Source organism: Schistocerca nitens, chromosome 3, assembly GCF_023898315.1.
Source record: "Schistocerca nitens isolate TAMUIC-IGC-003100 chromosome 3, iqSchNite1.1, whole genome shotgun sequence".
In the NCBI taxonomy this organism is placed as follows: domain Eukaryota; kingdom Metazoa; phylum Arthropoda; class Insecta; order Orthoptera; family Acrididae; genus Schistocerca; species Schistocerca nitens.
Window position 1 is genome coordinate 873,171,189 of NC_064616.1, and position 20,393 is coordinate 873,191,581.

The window sequence follows — 20,393 nt, forward strand, 5'->3', positions numbered from 1 at the left end:
AATTCTGAGTCCATTTTTATTGGTTTCCTTGTGCATGCTATCATGGCATATTTGTCAGTAGCAAGTGTTTCTCTTTTGCTACCTTGGTGTCAATGATCATGTTACTTTGATGTTGTGTTGTTGTAGGCTGTCATGCACATTCTATAGTGGTTCATAGTAACTGTATTTTATAGCATCTTCTTTGTTGCCTCTAGGTGCATGAACATGGTCAATAGAGACCATCAGCCTTTCATTCTTATGGAGCATATTCTTTCATTAATTTCCATGATCACTGTTTCAACCATCCAAGATTCTATGTGTAATATCGAGTTAGTCTTATTTCTTAGATTGCAGCAATGTTTACATTGTACTTCTCTAATTCATCTTGTATTCTTCACATATGCCCAAGTTTCCACAGACTCTGTGCACTCCACATACTGATTCCGAAGTATATTTTTCATTTACCATGTTGTCGTAGAGGGTTGTTTCATAAATCATCCTGATACATGAACAAGAGATTTGTAACAATTTGTTTCTGTATGAGAGGGTTATTAGCCCTAAGCACAACCCCCAGCTGTGGGGCCTTGGTACTATTTTGTCAGGGTTACCATACCTTAGATGAGAAAAAATGAAAAAGAAGTAATTAAAGATAGCAGGAGACTGTGAGTTACTTATTTCACCCATTGGAATTTTTACAAAATTCAACCCAAAGTGAAGAGTTCTTCAATGAAGATTGCCCTCAGACAACTTTTCTACAGTGCACAAAATTGTTTAATTGTACAGGCCAATGATGGAAGAACTTTTTTGCTGAAAATACCTTATTCTTATGTTTTGTAGAGTGGTAAATCCAAATATGATACTTAAACTGTATCACCCACCATTTCTTCACATTTTACCGTTAAATTTATTAAATTACGCAATTTTTTAAAGAATTTAAGTTTTTATATAGTTAAAATAATGTAAAAAGGTGGTGTAATGAACCTAACCTTACTTTCCCCTTTCCTGTGCATGTGCTCAGTACAATGTCTAATTGTGGTTGTAAAAACTCTGCTGACAGTTTTTGTTATATTTGTGGTGAATTTGTGGTTAAAAAAACACCAAAGAAACATTACAGACTTTGTGAAAAAGGTTTATGTATCATACTTTGTATCTAAACTTGGTGATCAAGATAAATATTGGGTGCTGCATAAGGTATGTTATGTGTATGTTGAAGATCTGAGAAAATGGTCCAAAAAGGCCTTTAGATTTGCTGTTGCTATGATATAGAGGGAGCCAAAAAATCATTCTGATGATTGCTGCTTTTACACTGTTGATATTACTGGTCATAATTTGAAAAACAAGAAGGTAATAAGCTACATTAATCTTCCGTCCGCCATCCAACCAGTAGGGCATGGTGTAGATTTGCAAGTTCTTGAAATAACAGACGATTTAAATTCTATTCCAACAGAACTATTTTCTGATGTGCAATGTGATTTAGATGAACCAGATGATGAATTCCATTGCAATACAGAAAGTCAAGAGCCCAAATTGTTTACTCAGGCTGAGCTTAACGATTTGGTTAGGGATCTGGGCTTAACTAAAGAAAAAGTTGAATTGCTTGGCTCTAGATTAAAAGAAAAGAACTTATTGGCAATTAGAACCAGCATATACATGTATAGAAAGAGAGAGCAGCAATTTTCCAAATTTTTTCAACCAGAAGGTGATTTAGTGTACTGCTCAGACATTCCTGGTCTGATGAATGAGTTTGGTATCGAATACAGAAAGGAAAACTGGAGGCTGTTTATTCATTCATTCAAAACTAGTTTGAAGGCTGTTTTATTACACAGTGGTAACATGTATGCATCTATACCTGCTGGACATTCTGTACATATGAAAGAAAGCTATGAAAACCTAGAAATAGTGCTAAATAAAATAGGCTATTCTGCTCGTGGTTGGATGATATGTGGCGATCTAAAAGTAACGTGTGCTCCTTGCTCAGCGAGGTGGGTTTACCAAATTTCCATGTTTCCTGTGCGGAACAGACAGTAGGACTAGGGATCAACACTGGTGCAGAAAGAACTGGCCTGTGAGGGAGTCTTTAAAACTTGGTGAGAAGAACATTCTACGCAAAAACCTTGTACATCCAAAAAACATACTCTTACCACCTCTACATATAAAGTTAGGCTTAATGAAACAGTTTGTAAAGGCTTTGCCTAAAGATGGACCATGTTTGAAGTATCTCTACCAAATGTTTCCACATCTTTCAAAAGCTAAACTAAAAGAAGGCGTCTTTGTCAGACCTGACATTAGAAAATTGATGTTTGATGTTAACTTTGAATCCACAATGACCTTAAATGAGAAAGAAGCATGGGTATCATTCAAGAAATTCGTTACAAAGTTCATAGGACGTGAAAAAGACCCAGAATATGTTTCTATTATAGTTACAATGTTAAATAAGTTTAAAACTTCAGGATGTTTAATGAGTCTGAAAGTTCACTTTTTGAACAGTCACCTTGATTACTTCCTGGACAATATGGGAGATGTTAGTGAGGAACAAGGAGTGTGTTTTCACCAGGACATTAAAGTTATGGAAAAATGCTGCCAGTGCCACTGGAACACCAACAAGATGGGGGTCTACCGTTGGTCACTTCACCGAGAAGTTCAGCAAGCGACTCATCAAAGAAAAAGCTACACAAGAAGCTTCAAAGAAAAAAGAAAAAGAAAATACAAACCAATTCCAGCTGACAAGTGAAACCTCTATTAACACACATCATTATTTTAAGTACCTTAATGTAAATACAAACCGTGCTTATGTTGTAACAAAGCATTTCATTAATTTCCCCATTTACCGTATAGCATAAGATTTTTATACTATATAATAGAAAGAATATTGCTTGAGAACTATGGGTGATACAAAAAAACTGAAGCTAGATTTGGATTCAGCCCCAAAAAATCTGTAAAGATCAGCTATTAAGGTAAAAAAAGTTTTTTAAAAATTTTTTTTCGTCGGTCTGTGTTATTTGTATCTCTTAGAATTTCCCGTCATTTTGTGATTTACCTTCTTCTGTTGACTGGGTTATTAGTCGTTTTCATTTTTGCATTGTTTAAAGAAACAAAATTATCATCTCCAAAATGTAAACTGTAGCTCAGATAAGTATAGATTAATGTTGTGTTATTAAAACTTTGAAAGAATTCTTTAAGCTTGTGATTTCCTTAGCTTTTCATGTGAATTGAGTGCTGATGCATATTTGGTTAATTTTCAATTTTTAGGTGAAACCTGCTATTGGGGCCGTGGCGAGTCATATCGAGGAGTAGCGGAAACCACCTCTATAGGTCGTTGCTCATTGTGGAGTCATCAGTTCAGTTATAAATCCTCTGATCATCCAGAAATAGGTGGTGGGCACAATTATTGCAGAAATCCTGGTGGGGTGGAACCCAAACCTTGGTGCTTCATTGTTAATGATGAACAGTTTAGAAAAGAGCCATGTGATATTCCTCAATGCGGTATGCTGCTTCTCTTTACTGTTATGAGAAATTACCAAACTTTCGTGAAACTGTTGTTTAATTCATTGATTTTTCTTGCAGTGCAAAGCTTGTGGCTATACATAACCATAGCTTCAGTTGCATTTGTCATCATCATCACAGCATTTTTGCTGTATTGTTTCTGTCTCCGTCAGTCGCCAAGATCCAATACAAATCAAAATTTCAATGAACCGCAAGGTATTAAGGTAAATATGTTTTATATAATTAATGTATTTTTGTGTATGAATGCATTATTAAACACATTTATGAGAGCAAAATAGATAAATTATGGTTTTCAGTGCTGTTTAACAAATTATCAAGGACTTTCTTTCTCTGGCAGTAGTTGTAGGAATTTTGTTTAGTAGTAGTAGTAGTAGTAGTAGTAGTAGTAGTAGTAGTCGTCCACAGATAAACTGAAACAAAGAAATTGTAACTGCACATTGTACATTTTCCCTACCTTTGTTGATTTGTGACATGCTAACTGTAGTGTTAAGTATTACACCCTGTAGTAAAGCATTGTTTGGCAACTTGCTGAGAGGTCAGTCTAACAGTATATGTTCGCAGTGATAAACTGTGCCTTATGATAGTCAAGGGTTTTGCCCCTTGCATATGCTGTTGCTGTATGGTACTGAAAACTTAGTACCTGCAACTACTTAACCTGTAATTTAAAATAATTGAAATTTAGGCTTGTGGCTGAATGGACTTCAGGTGATAAACAATGAGTCAATCTTCAGTACAATAAATTATTCAGTCAAAACAAAACAGTGAACTACTGCTAGTGAGTAATTAATTGTGGGGCCATTGGATATTAATTGAAATTTTGACTGCATGTTTTAAGTCCAAAGTAGCGTCACACAATCCAGATTCTAAGTTCAGAACATAACAGATTTTTTTTTAAATTCTTCCAGTCCTAAGCCTTAACTCAAAATTTTATGAACTATATAACTCTCTCGTTGTGAAAGTGTGTAAATCTGTTCAACAATGATTGGCTAACACTTAAGGTTTAATTGCTGCTCTGACTGACACAGCATTTTCATTGAAAGCTACCAATACCATTCTCACCATATGCCATGGCCACTTACCCTTGCACCTCACCAGTAAGTACGTTCTGTTTCATCATTCAAACTATACAAGCTACATTTAATGGAAACACATAAAAATAAATATGCTGATGTGCCATTCAATACAGTAGCAATAACATAAATCTTATCATAACAGGTATTCTACTGGCTGTTTAAATTAACAATAGATTGACATACAAGATGATATTCTGAAAAGATTTTGAATTACCTTGTATGTGGTGCACTCAGAATTTTCTGATTCACACTGTTTGTCTGTAATTAAGATAATTAGCATAAAGTTCCCAAAGCTAGTAATTATGTGAAAAACATATAAGTATGTATACCTAAAACTGTATTAATATTAACGTTATTGGATAGATAAAAAATATCTACTCACCAAGCACTGGCAGGAGAACACACATATAAAAGGTATTAAAGTTTGTAAGCTTTCAGAACCAGTGGTTTCTTCATCTGGCAGGAGGTTTGAAGGGGAAGGAAAGGGAGTGAAGGAAAAGGACTGATGAGGTTTGGGAAAAGGGATAGAGTTCAGAAAAGTCACCCAGAACCCTGGGTCACCCCTCTTCATTCACCTCAAACCGTCTGCCAGAAGAAAGTACACCTGGATCCGAAAGCTTGCAAACTGTAATACCTTTATACGTTTGCCGCTGCTTGATGAGCAGATTTTTTTATCTATCAAATTACATGATATTTTCCAAAATTAATTATTTTTGTTGCTATATTAGCCTGTGTGGTCATCATTCCTTCTTATGTAGCCCTCTTGTAAGTCTTTGTTGTCATCTATCTCATTAAAAGTGTCACCTGTTTTCTACCTTATGTGCTAGTCCATTCGTTTATTTATCTGTACCACCTGCATTAACAAACACTTCGCCCCCTAACCCTTATTATTAAGGTGTACTAATCCTATCACATCCATGTTGTTATTTGTCTTTGGAGCCTGTCCTTAATTAGCTGAGAATTAATGGCTTAGTTCATTAGGAGTATATTATGTCTGATTACTAATTAAGACATTATAGTACAGTCTTAAAGTGTTTATTAATGGTTCTGGCAACAGTTGCAGTTACTTATTAGGTGACTAGTTTTGAACCCTTACAGGTTCATTTTCAAGCCGGACCCACTAAGTTTTTATTGACAATGCCTGATCCTAATATAAGCATTGAGTGGCAACACATGCTCTATAAATGTTAGCAGGATGAATGCCACAATCCACACATGCCAGTTACCAAGCCAAAATTAAGTTTGGTTTTGACTTGGTAACAGGCATGTGTGGATGTGGCATTCATCCCGCTAACATTTATAGAGCATGTGTCGCCACTCAATATTTATTATTAAGATCAGGCACTGTCAATACAACCTCAGAGGGTCAGGCTTGAAAACGAACCTGTAAGGGTTCAAAACTAGTCGCCTAATAAATAACTGCAGCTGTTGCCAGAACCATTAATAAACGCTGTAAGGAATTTAAATAAAGTTGCTGTTCCCTGTCAACGAAATGTTGAAAGTGAAGAATAGTGCAGTCTCTCCACACCATTTGACAGCACTTCACTCTACAGGGTGATTCAGGAGGAATGTCACATAATTTGTGAGGTGATACTTTGTGTGAAAATAGTGAAAAAGTTGTGTGGACATATGTCCAATTTTCAATCGTTACGGAACCAGAGTGGGTGGAAGACTACACACATCCATGAGAGGATATAAAGACAAGTGTGAAAATTACATACCAAACTGCTGTGTAGGCTCTGTGGTGAACAGAATAATGGTGGGTCAAATGACTGATCCATCCTACAAGAGGTATGGGGGTTCTCTGGCAGGCGGCAGCACTTTGACAACATACTGTGGAAACAGCTGCAAGCACACCCAGTGTGCAGTCGTGGATTGGGTCAGTAAGCAGTCATGAGGTCATGTGCATGTCGTGCTTGAGTGGTGCTTAATTAAGTCAGTTGTGTCTGTGAATGCCAACATGCTGCATGTGTTCACCCATGCAGACTATGCAGACATGTTGTTTGTGTGTGGGTACTGTAATGACAGTGCCTGTGTGGCTTTGGAAAAATATCAGAGATGTTTCCCTAATCGATGAACCCCCTGTGTCAGGGTATTTCCCAGGGTTTTTCAAACATTATTTGAATCTGGAACACTACCCAGTTTACGCGTAATGTCAAACCGTGAGGCCATCTAGTCAATTGAGGAAAAGGATGATATTGCAATGTACAATGCAGTTCCAACACCAGTACATGGCACATTAGCCATCAGCTTGATATCCCACAAATGTGAGACTGGTGCAAGGGGTTGTATTCATTCCACATGCAGCACATGCATCCAGGTGACTCAGTAAGCAGACAAGTGTGTGAATGGTCGACTGTACATAGTCACTTTATTTACATTTAGTTCAATAAACCCCCCACCCTCAATCAAACAAACTAAGTTTGTTTACAGGTGAGGCTACATTTACATGCAATACTATCATGAGCACCCACAATTCTCATACATGGCCAATGGATAACCCACATTACACTAGGGAAACATGATTCCAAGTTAGGTTCTCAGTGAGCGTCTGGTGTGGTATGGTTGATGACATGGTAATCTACATCTACATCTACATTTATACTCCGCAAGCCACCCAACGGTGTGTGGCGGAGGACACTTTACGTGCCACTGTCATTACCTCCCTTTTCTGTTCCAGTCGCGTATGGTTCGTGGGAAGAACGACTGTCTGAAAGCCTTCGTGCGCGCTCTAATCTCTCTAATTTTACATTCGTGATCTCCTCGGGAGGTATAAGTAGGGGGAAGCAATATATTCGATACCTCATCCAGAAACGCACCCTCTCAAAACCTGGCGAGCAAGCTACACCGCGATGCAGAGCGCCTCTCTTGCAGAGTCTGCCACTTGAGTTTATTAAACATCTCCGTAACGCTATCACGGTTACCAAATAACCCTGTGACGAAACGCGCCGCTCTTCTTTGGATCTTCTGTATCTCCTCCGTCAACCCGATCTGGTACGGATCCCACACTGATGAGCAATACTCAAGTATAGGTCGAACGAGTGTTTTGTAAGCCACCTCCTATGTTGATGGACTACATTTTCTAAGCACTCTCCCAATGAATCTCAACCTGGTACCCGCCTTACCAACAATTAATTTTATATGATCATTCCACTTCAAATCGTTCCGCACGCATACTCCCAGATATTTTACAGAAGTAACTGCTACCAGTGTTAGTTCCGCTATCATATAATCATACAATAAAGGATCCTTCTTTCTATGTATTCGCAATACATTACATTTGTCTATGTTAAGGGACAGTTGCCACTCCCTGCACCAAGTGCCTATCCGCAGCAGATCTTCCTGCATTTCGCTACAGTTTTCTAATGCTGCAACTTCTCTGTATACTACAGCATCATCCGCGAAAAGCCGCATGGAACTTCCGACACTATCTACTAGGTCATTTATATATATTGTGAAAAGCAATGGTCCCATAACACTCCCCTGTGGCACGCCAGGGGTTACTTTAACGTCTGTAGACGTCTCTCCATTGATAACAACATGCTGTGTTCTGTTTGCTAAAAACTCTTCAATCCAGCCACACAGCTGGTCTGATATTCCGTAGGCTCTTACTTTGTTTATCAGGCAACAGTGCGGAACTGTATCGAATGCCTTCAGGAAGTCAAGGAAAATACCATCTACCTGGGAGCCTGTATCTAATATTTTCTGGGTCTCATGAACAAATAAAGCGAGTTGGGTCTCACACGATTGCTGTTTCCGGAATCCATGTTGATTCCTACATAGTAGATTCTGGGTTTCCAAAAAGACATGATACTCGAGCAAAAAACATGTTCTAAAATTCTACAACAGATCGACGTCAGAGATATAGGTCTATAGTTTTGCGCATCTGCTTGATGACCCTTCTTGAAGACTGGGACTACCTGTGCTCTTTTCCAATCATTTGGAACCCTCCGTTCCTCTAGAGACTTGCGGTACACGGCTGTTAGAAGGGGGGCAAGTTCTTTCGCTACTCTGTGTAGAATCGAATTGGTATCCCGTCAGGTCCAGTGGACTTTCCTCTGTTGAATGATTCCAGTTGCTTTTCTATTCCTTGGACCTGTGTTTGTGCCAAATCACATGACAGCTAATAGAAGCCCCCCTTGCATTTTTGGAAGATGTGACTTTAAAGCGGCAATGGAAAATGTACCTGCAACATGATGGATTATAAATTCACTGTAGCAGACATGATCCCAGTCTCTGAATAACACCTTTCCTCAACTGTGCATTGGCTGTAGCGGACCCATTAACTGTCCAGCCAGATCACCTGACCTAACTCCATTTGACTTCAGTATATGGGGCTAGTTAAAGGGGATGTGTACGCTATGAAGGTGCATACACATGAAAACTTGTCACTCACATCACCGATGCTGTTGCCTGCATTGAAGCCTGCCAAGATGATGTTCAATAGCAGCATAACATACCCTCCAGTACGTTGATAAGTGCATTGAGATGGATGGTGGACTTTTTGAACACCTCTCGTAGCATAGATCAGTCATCTGTCTCACCATTATTCTGTCCACCTACACAGCATTTTGGTAATTAATATTTACACTTGTCTTCATTATCATGTGTGGATGTGTCTAATGCTCACCCTGCACCAGTCCCATAGTGATCGAAAATCAGACCTACGTTCATAGGGTGTTTTAGGTTTGATTCGCATGTAGAATCACCTCTTAAACTATGTGACATTGCTCCTGATTCACCCAGTATATGTCTTTCTTGGAAGCTACAAATTTTCTAGTAAATCAACTTTTTGTGAATTTTAAAACAAGAATAGCTCCTAAAGTTTGCATTGGATTGATAAGTATGATTATATTTGCTGCCAAGGGAAATTTGTAACTAGATTGATGATTTCTTGGTAAGGGGGACATAGCACATTATCTTGAATCGAGAGTCATTGACAGATGTAGACATAACTATGTAAGTGTCCCAAGGAAATGTGTTTGGACCCTTGCGTTTCATCTTGTATATTAATGACCTTGCAGACAGTATTAAAAGTAACCTCAGAATTTTCACAGAAGTACTGTCTGGAAAAGCTGTATGAATATTTAATAAGCTCTTAAAAACATTTCAAAGTGGCTGAAAGGTTGGTAATTTGCTTTAAATCTTCATAAATGTAAAATTGTGCACATCACAAAATGAAAAAAACGTGAAATCCTATGAATACAGTATCAGAGAGTCACAGCTGGAATTGATCAACTTGTACAAGTACTTCGGTGTGTCACTTCATAGGGATGTAGAATGGAATGATCACATCGGCCCGGTTGTAGGTAAAGCAGGTGGCAGACTTCAGTTTTTTGATAGAGTACTAGGGTAACGCAATCAATCTGCAAAGGAGATCACTTACAAATAACTCGTGCGACCCATCTTAGAATATTGCCCAAGTTTGTGGGACCCACAGCAAGTAGAACTAACAGGGGATGTTGAATGTATGCAGAGAAGGGCAGCACGAATGGTCACAGGTTTGTTTGACCCTTGGGAGTGTCACAGAGATGATGAAACTGAGCTGGCAGACATTTGAAGATAAATGCAAACTATTCAGAGAGAGCCTAATTACAAAGTTTCAAGAACCAGCTGTAAATGACGAGTCTGGGAATACAATACAACACCCAATATATGATTCCCATAAGTACTGTTAGGGAAAGATTAGGTTAGTTACTGTACACCTTCCCAATGTGAATGGCACTCGAAGAAGCCCTAACAACTGACACAATGGGGAATATCCTCTACCATGCACTTACCAGTGGTTGTCATGCTCGACATGGTGTGTCACATCACAAGTTGGTCAGTGCCCAGTTTTACCCAAATTACCATAACTTGAATAACCTTGTTCAGTAATATCACTTACACATTGAGTTTCAGATGCGCTCTTAACACAGTCATTGTTAAACTCTGTTATACTTTAAATGCTCTCTCTCCCTCTCTCCCTCTCTCCCCCTCTCCCCTCTCCCCTCTCCCCCTCTCCCCTCTACCTGTGTGTGTGTGTTTTTTTTTCTCTTTTTCTTTTTTGCGTAAGTTATACAATAAAATTAAAAATAGGTAGGTTAGAAGGAAATTCTGTGTGGTTTAAAAATTTAGTCTGTTAAGGTACTATGTTACAGTATTATTTTAAACAATGGAACAAGAAGTTAATCAGAACACCCCCCCTCCCCCGCCCAAGAGGCGTTTTGCCTCAAGTCACCATCTGACCATGATCTTCTGATTATAAGGATGATATCCTGAACAAAACAATGATACAAGTGTCCATACAGGCGCAAGATGGGCTTTCCATAAATTATGTAATGCTGGGTTTGTTCCTTTGAGATAACTATGGCTAATTTCTTTCCTTGACCTTGTCCAATCTTGTCATATGACCTGCCTCTAATGACTTTACATTCCTTCCTTTTCTCGTCCTAGGAGCAGAAGATTCACTGTCAGCATTTTGTGGAACACTTATGCTCATCAAATTGCATGTGAAACATGTCCATTTTATTTGTGTAAAACTATATTTGTATTGTAAGTCATACATGTGTTGTGTGTAGGGAAAGGACTAAAAGCTACACTAGTTTGACATATATAAGGGAGACATAAAAGCAATAAGTCATTAAAACTGGACTGTTACAAAATTACGTGGAAAGATATTTAAAACGATCATACTATTTGATTGTGGAAATCTGAAAAGTAAAATTGTTGATGCATAATATTGTAATGAAGAAACAGTATTAGTCATTTAGCCGGAGTCTGGGGGATGACAGAAGAATGAACATTGGATTGAAACAATATAAGCTCCAAGGGAGCTGGGGTCTGGCAATCACCACCAGACCCACTTTGCTGTAAACTCTAACCATGCTCATGGAACACTGCATGTTTAAGAGAGCAAGGGTTGTGTCATCTGTATGGGTAGAGCACCCCCACCCCTGTGTGTGTGTGTGTGTGTGTGTGTGTGTGTGTGTTGGAGGGGGGGCAATGTACTTCATCCTGACAGTGAGTATGGTCAGTGTTAGCAGAAAACAGTCAGTAGTGGGGCATCAGCTGCAATCCAGTTCTATAAAGTTTTTCTGTAGAAGTATGAGGTCTGTTCAAAAAAATTCCAGAACTTTGTCCACAAAATTTTTCTACACTTACCTTCTACTTACTGTGCATGGTCTCCTTCAAAATACTCTCCTCCACAGTTGATACACCTCTCCCAATGCTGTTTCCACTTCTGGAAAGAGGCATCTGTGCCTGCAGCTGCAGTTGCAGTGACATTTTTAAAATATTAAACAAAGTTCCATTAAACAGCATGCAAAAAAGGAACTGAAGCTTAGTGCACTAATCTACAAGGCTAGCAAGACCAATAGTAGGTTCCCAGCTACAGTCTCACACCCTTCCTAGTAAAAAGGAAGTTCATTAACAAAGGAATTATGGTTCAAAATGTTGAAAAGTCAACCTTCATTGACTCCTGAGACATTGGGTTCCACCATTGCATTTGAAGTATGCCCAAATAAAGTTTAAAAGGACTTATAAGTGGATGATCCTCCATGCCCCCAAAGTTCTCTTGCAACTGTTCAAGTAACACCATCCAGAGGAAGACAAAACGGAAGTAAAACTATCCAGTAGAATAGTTTGCATCCTTCAGTAATATGGAGTTTCTGAGCTGAGTGCTAGGTAGGGCTGACAACAGCCCACTAACCTTATTTGAACAACAAGGGAACATCTAGGAAACAGTTAGACCATATGACAAAAATTATTCGACCATATGACAAAAACTATTCAAAATTCTATTAAAGTATCTATCCACAAATGCTCCAATCATGCCAGGGAGTGTTGTTTCTCCTGGTGCAATGAAGGGTATAAAATGGTAAAGTCTGTGGCGCAACACCATAAACAGACCATCAGCCTGTCTGAAGGTATAGTGCAGCCTTTTTATTTGCTGCGGCACTAGGACGGGGAAGGGTGGCACGTCCTGAGGGCTGGCCAGCCTTACCCCTCACAGAGGTCCCTAATATTCATTTTGACAGCAGGATCACTGGACCTGGGGCTGTCCTGGAGGGACTAGAATGAGAAAAAATCCCTGCTTATAACTGGGATTGAAGCTTGAACATCCAAAATTGGCACTAGTGCTGTACCTGCTAGACCACCATGACCCTCGCAATGAAGATTGTAGGTTTATAATTTTGGGACAAGGGCGTGGTACTGTAATGATTCAAATGAAGGCCATTTGCAAACAACTTCACAGTCTTTTGGATGGGAAATGCGAAGGCTCACAGAGTAATTGAGGAAAGTACAAAGAGGTAAGTCTGTTAACCAGTCTGCGCCAGCCACAAGAGCACGAGACTCAATTAGGATATATCTGCAAAGGGCAAATTAAAACCTGCTAACATCATGTGAAACAATGGAGTAATTGTGATATCTCCCACAAATATAAATCTTATGACAATACAATTCCTTTGTTGTGCAACATTTGACAAGTTAACATATACTGCATTTTAGTGCCACATGGAAACTGCATACAGGGAGTAACTGGTGTTCAGTTCCACCAACCAAGGAACATAAACTGTCCCTTGTCCTGCCATGCTTCGACCTTATAGATATGTTATAGCATTTATGTGACAGATCAAAACTTATCCTCCTCATTCTTACTTGGCTGGAACTCATGGATTGAATCAATAATGCTCCTTTTACTGAAATCAGGAAACAAGTCTTTATGAGCAGCTAGCTTTCATAGTGTTAAACTTAACAATGTACATACATTAGACTTTCAAAGGATGGTGGAAAAATGTCTAGTTGTGATCCTAGAGAGAAGTGCTAGCTACTATTAGCATGGGTCCAGGAATATACTCTCTTCATGAATTGATCCTATTAGAGGCAATAATATAGGAAGCATTCTTGTGCAGACACATTGTGTTGTCATGTTTTATGACATTTTTAAGGTTTGTGATACCTCCTGGCAGTACTGCATCTTATACCGCCAAGTGAGGTGATACAGTGTTTAAGACACTAGACTTGTATTCAGGATGACAGTGATTCAAATTGCTGTTCAGTCATTCACATTTATGTTTTCCATAGTTTCTCTAAATTGCTTAAGGCAAATGTTATGATAGTTCACTTGAAAATAATATGACCAGTTTCCTTCCTATTCTTTCTGCAGTCCATGCTTGTGCTAGTTAGTTAGTTAGGTTTATGTTCCTTGGATCATTTGCTTAATAAGTCATAATTATGTGGAATGAGTCATTTTATATTCACATCACAAATTATTTTGTGAATGTACCTACATGCTGATCATTTGCAAACGTTTAAAACAGGAAGAAATAGACATAGGAGTTAGAAATTCCTACCCATTATGTTTTACATGTTATAATAATACATCGCTTAATGACATCATTGTTGATGCAACATCAGACACCAGTCATCCTTCTTTCCTTCCTTTTTAAGGCACCTTCATACTTGGTGTTTCCATTGTTACCTTCCAGAGCTGATTCAGTTCTTCCACACACAGTGAAGTTTTAGGAACTGATTTGGAAACACACTATCAGACTGATTCATTTATCAAGACAGTGTCTCTCAAAGAAGCATATGTAGTATGACTCAGTTAGTGATTGAAATAAACAGAGTTACATGTGCAGCATGGAACCCAGTGCACTAACCTATGTGGATAACTTTATGGCCTTCTATTCCTTTAGTCTGCCGCCAACTTTGTGTAAAGCAAAACCACATGAAAGTTGTACATTAGCTCTGCTTTTACTAAACATACTTAAGCAATGGAATGTAGTGTGTGACTGATCTTGTTGATACATTGTAGCCTGTTGTATTATAAAATTTGGAAACCAGTATGACACTGTTGTTTGCTTTCTGGGCTAAAGTGTACTTTGGTGTCGGCGGCTCTTGCTTTACAAACTGAAATTGGCAATTTGTTGACATTGATTGCAGCCAATTGGGGTGATGATATATAGCGACCAGCGAGAACCGCTGAATCTAATGATTTCTTTCTTCTTCATTCTACAAATCGTTACTATCTTCTGGTGTTGCTACTTTGTTATCGGCAACCACATCATGTGCGAACAGCCTTAAAGAGCATCTGACACTTGCTACAAGATCATTTATATATATATTGTAAACAATAACAGTCCTGTCATATTTTCTTGGGATACTCTGGAAATTACCTGTTCATCTGTCGATTTTCTTCCGTTTTGAGCAATGTGTTGAGTTCTTTCTGCAAGGAAGTCTTGAATCCAGTCACAAATCTGCTCTGATACTCTGTAAGCGTGTACCCTTTACACTAAATGACAGTGTGGGAGGGTATCAAAAGCCATTCTGAAGTCAAGAAACATAGCATCAACCCGAGCACTGTTGTCTATGGTGCTGTAGATCTCGTGGAGGAACAGGGCAAGCTGAGTTTCGCAGGATCTCTGTTTGCGGAATCCATGTTGATTTTTGTAGAGGAGATTTTCATTCTCCAAAAAGTCATAATTTTTTTAGCATAGAACATGTTCCATAATTCTACAACAGATTGTCGTCAACGGTATTAGGTAGTCTATAATTGTTTGCATCTGCCCTAAAGCCCTACTTAAAAATGAGAATGACCTGTACTCTCTTCCAGTTGCTAGGTACCCTTTCTTGTTCAAGCATTGTAAAACCTGTTGTCATAGATGCTATCACAGCCTTATGATCACTGATACCATCCTCTATGTTAACTGATTCGATAAGTTCAGGTCTATTTATTGCCAGGAGGCCTAAGACATTACCCTCACGAGTTGGTTGCCTATCTATCTGCTCAAAGTTATTTTCAGACAAGACATCCAGAACAGAGTTACTTGAATCTCTGTCTCTGGTGCAAGTTTTGATAGCATGACACTCTCAAAAGTCACCTCTATTACAACAGCATGATCAGGAAAATTATTAATTATATTCTGAAAGTTCTGTCTGAATCGCTCTACCACTAGAGCTCTTGACCCCACTAAAAGCATCCGATTACCATTTTTAATTGAACTTTGATACTTAACTTCACTCACATTAATTCACAGTCAGAATCCATAACAACCTTGCTAGATTTTATCTAATTCGTTACTGCAATAAAGATGCTGCCACCATTGGTGACTCACCTATCTTTATAATAAATAGTCCAATCGGAACTTCGGATTCGTTGCCATTAACATCTGGTTTCAACCAGCTTTCTGTTCCTAATACTGTCTTTGCATTATAACCTTCAGTAAGTGATATTAATTCTGGACCTTTGCTTGGATGCTCCTGCAGTTTACTAAAGTCATATTAACCTTTTCTATCTCTGATCTGCGATGATGAACATTCTCTGAGGACATTGTGGCTAATTTATCAGGCAAATTATCTTTGATCCCAAGGGAGGGTTTCTCTAACCTAAAAAAAAGCATTTGTGCATGCCACACGCACTCCACTATCCAAGTAGCCACTTCCTGCATGTAGTGCACACCTGACATATTAAGGGGAACCCTACAATTCTGCACCTGATAGTGGGTCAAGAAACTGGCATCCGATACCGCCACAGAGTTGTCTGAGTCTCTGGTTTAGACATTCCACTCTGCTCCAAACTAGACTAGAGGACTGTGATCAACCCTGGGTATGATGCTACAAATAGACAGCTTAGCCTGCACCCCGCATGCAATGCTAGTTCCCTTCACCATATCAGCCAACCACCAAAAGGACCCAAGGATGCCCTCAGAACGCAAGCAGCTGGTGGCTGATGACATGTGCGACTGATGATGTGCCACTTTATGCAGCCAGTTGCATCCATGCACTCGATAGCTGCCGGTAGAGCCTCCTCCACTTCACTGGCGAGACGCCCACCTCGCAGACATAGTGAATGCACACTGGCATTCTTTCTCACCTTGCATGCTATTTCCCTTTATGACTCCATTACTCACCTAATGCTAGAGCCCCCAATGACAAGCATATCACTCTCTGCTCTTGTCCGAACTGGGCAGGAAAATCAGCTGCTGGCCCAACAAGAGAGGCATCGCGTGCTGGCTCAGAGTTATCAACAACACTGTGTGGCACCTCATACCTGTTGCCAACGCATAGGGAACCAGCTACGTGATCTGCTCTCACTTTCGCCTTCCAAGCAGTGACACGCAAACCCACCACTGGCTGCCACCTGCTCTCAGGTGAGGATGGATCGGTCAGATGTTGCATATCAGGAGATGCAGTGGCACCTGTGTCACCAGGAGCTTCCATCGGCACCAAAGGTATCGCAGGTCTCACCACCAGCACCCTGATGTCGCCGCAACTTCGAACATTAGCCAGAAGTATGTCGACTGTAGCCAGCACACCTTCCAGTTGTTTACGGACTGCAGCCAGTTCTCCTTGTGTCCACTCACAACAAACACAGTTCCTAGCCATATCGTAGTGTGTAAAAAGCAGATACAAAATCTCAGATGGGGCTACTGAGTTTCGAATGTACACAAAATATAATGATTAACTCACTGCCCCATTGGGCATGTCAGAGTATATTGTACCCTGTATGCTGAGTAACCATGTGAAGATGGATTATTTTGATTTACTGATGGTGTGGGTCAAGTATTGCTTACGAATTTTGAGACTGTGTAAAGTTGTTTTCTCCAGAAGTATTGTTTAGTTTCCAGCAGCTGCACTGTTGAGCTCTCTTAATTCCAAATACCAGCAGAAATCTGATGCTGCTCAGATTGTAGCAGAGATAAGTGGATTTTGTGGATTCTGGTTTAAATAGTGATGCATTTCCATGACACTGTAATTCTTTTTTTAAGATCAGACAGCAAGCATGTGTAGAACCATCTCTCATAGTTCATGATGAAGACAACTGTCGTTTAAATGTAGTCCAGCAAGCTAGAATCATAGATCAGAATGGTCACACATAAGCACATTAGTTATCATTCTCTTCAACCAGTGTACCCTAACATATTGCACGTGTTTATTAGTAATATGAGAATGGTATTATAAAGAGATGCTTTAGTGGTATTATGCTGATATTTATTGACCAGTTAATTGTTTGCATTTATTGACAGATTGCTGCTCTCAAATCGTCATTAAATTCTTCTCCTAATAAATCAAACAATAAAAACAATTGTAACACCAGCTACAACCAGATGATGGAAATGAACCTGTTGCTTCCAGCAACTAGAGAAGCTGAAGAAACTGTGTCAGCAGGCTTGAGGGCACGTGAATATGAACTGAAAGACGTGAAATTTTTGCAAGAACTTGGAGAAGGGGCATTTGGTGAGATTTTTTTCCTGCAAAATTTTGTGTGTGTGTGTGTGTGTGTGTGTGTGTGTGTGTTTTCTCTCCAAACCATCACATGCAATTCTTTTGGTGGTGCACAGTGTTTCAAACAGTATGTGAAGAGCTTGATACTAAGGCTAATTTTTAACATAAATATTAATTTAAGGATTTGTGCATTTTTCAACAGTAATGAAGTTAAGCTGTCTGAATGAAACCCTACAAAAAAAAAAAAATCATACAAGTGAGTTGTTGAAAGTTTTCAGCTCTTTTAACAGTTATTCAGCTAATTATTTTCAGGTGCATAGGAGATATTTTGATTGTAATTAATGTGAGTGACCAGTTTTTCTTTTATGTTTACCATAATTCTGTAGACTTAACATTTCATCCATCCTTACAAGCAAAAATACAATACTGAGATATGAAGAGTGCAATGGCCAGCCTACAGTAGGTCAAAATGTGCAGGGACTCAGTCCCAGTGATGGAACATTGACTTGTAACCATATAAAATTCTTCTAATAATAATGTAACCAGATTTGCACTAAATTTACAAACAGGATTCCTGTAAAGTGATAAATTAACCATTAGGTTAATTTCATTGTATTCACATAAAACTACTATTGCAACTGCATCTCAGTATGATGTGGGTTTTTGTGGGACTGGCTATGTTAGTTACAGATAGTGTTGATGTTGCCACAGGCAAAAATATAGGCTTTATTAGCAGAATAAATTTGTAGTTGTCAATTGCTCATGAATAAAATTCCAGTTATTTAGCTGCATCTCCAATCTGTAGGCATTCAACTTCAAACTTTTTGAAAGTTGGGCTAATGATATATTGCTGCATCCTGGGTATTGTGCAGCGTACTGTGGTTCTAGAATTAAATTTTCACTCTGCAGTGGAGTGTGCGCTGATATGAAACTTCCTTGGAGATTAAAACTGTATGCCGGACCGAGACTCAAAATCGGGACCTTTGCCTTTTGGGGCAAGTGCTCTACCATCTGAGCTATGCAAGCATGACTCGTAGCCCGTCCACACAGTTTCAATCTGCCAGGAAGTACACTGTGGTTGTTAGTTGCTATCTGGTAAGAGACAGGTCCCAGGATAGCGTCCAACCTTTTGCCAGTGTTTGTCGTGCAATGTTGAAGAACTTCAGAAGTGTCTAGGAACTTATAAGACTGCTTGGACCATTGTAGCTTGACCAGTATTGTATGTCAGCAGTGGCATATTCTTTCTGGGAGACAACTCAGATTCATCTGTATTTTGAATTGTATTTGTGTTATCAATCTCTTTTTAGTATTAAGTGTTGGTTTTCATTGAAGACCCACTACCAGGGGATAGTGCATTATCATAGGCACCTTCATTTTGCCAGGCAGGAGGGTTTGTACGCCTAAATGATGCTGAGGGCTTTGCCGGTGGTGGCATAGCTACTGGCAAGGCTATCCAAGTTGGACAGATCTCAGCAGAGGGGCCTGACAAAGAGTACCTGACAACTTGGGGAAGGGAAGACTGTTTTTTTTTTTTTTCCTCCATAGGGAGCTCCACCAACAGTGGTAGGGTATGGGCACAGTGACCCCATATTTCCCAAACCGGAGACTGACCATTCCTACCAGACTTCTTCTACCATAAATTCTGGGCATACTTCAGGGACCATTGTTAGGTGCAGTGGTGGAACATTGTGTGTTTCGGAGAACATTGGCCTTGGCTGCACGGCCGGGACTCTGAGGAGGGTACACTCCTCTGTTTAAAATCCCTCAGCCTTAAGGTGTGCTGCATGCTGATGGGGTGAATAGCTGTTCAAGTAAAACAGTCTGTATCGGGAAAACTTTGGGGCACCTGCTGCCCCACAGTTGTATAAGGCTTGCTCAGGCACATGGGACTCTGCCTAGGTTGACATTTCTCTCCTTAGTGACTTGTCTGAATTCTATGAAGTAACCTCGATCAAAATCTACTTGTGACATGACAGGTGTACCATCAGTTAGTACCTACACACATTTAACAAAGAGACCTCAGGTGGTCAGTCCGCCCAAGAAGTAGTCTCAGAATTATAGTAACAGGGCACTAGACTGCCATAACACTTTCATTGTAATCAAGAGAGCAGAAGGAACTTTCTGGAAGACCCTTTCAATATTGACAAGCGGCTGGAGGCTATTGCTGGGTCCTCAAAAAGCATTAAACAACTTCTGCATGGGTTAGCCGCATGGTCTGAGGCGTCTTGTCATGGTCCGCGCGTCTCCCTCCGTCGGAGTTTAAGTTAGATTAATTAGTGTATAAGCTTAGGGACCAATGACATCAGCAGTTTGGTCCCATAAGACCTTACCACAACTTCCCAACTTTCCATTAAACGACTTAGTAATGGAGGCGCACTTCTAGTTGAAACTGCCACACCTACACTTAGAAGCAGGACGATGATACTGGAGACGGGATTAAGGGAGGGGTGGCTGTTTTCGTAGATGACTGATGCCACTCCTTTCCTATCCCTCTTACAATGTCCATACTAGTAGTTACATTGGAAGTTCTCACACTGGTGTAGATCACAGTGTTCTTTATATCTTCCACCTCATGATCTGTTGGATGTAGATGCGCTGACAGCTATTCCATGCACTTCCCCACCCATT

The 20,393-nt window shown here is 39.6% G+C and overlaps 1 protein-coding gene across 1 annotated transcript in view; it reads left to right on the top strand.

Annotated features, from left to right (window-relative positions):
• Positions 1 to 20,393, top strand: part of LOC126248912 (tyrosine-protein kinase transmembrane receptor Ror-like) — a 129,655-nt gene that overhangs the window by 66,218 nt on the left and 43,044 nt on the right. Inside the window, exons 5-7 of the mRNA XM_049950399.1 lie at positions 3,229 to 3,462; positions 3,544 to 3,686; positions 17,567 to 17,777. Of these exons, the coding sequence (XP_049806356.1) occupies positions 3,229 to 3,462; positions 3,544 to 3,686; positions 17,567 to 17,777 (588 nt within the window). The remainder of the gene's footprint in view (positions 1 to 3,228; positions 3,463 to 3,543; positions 3,687 to 17,566; positions 17,778 to 20,393) is intronic.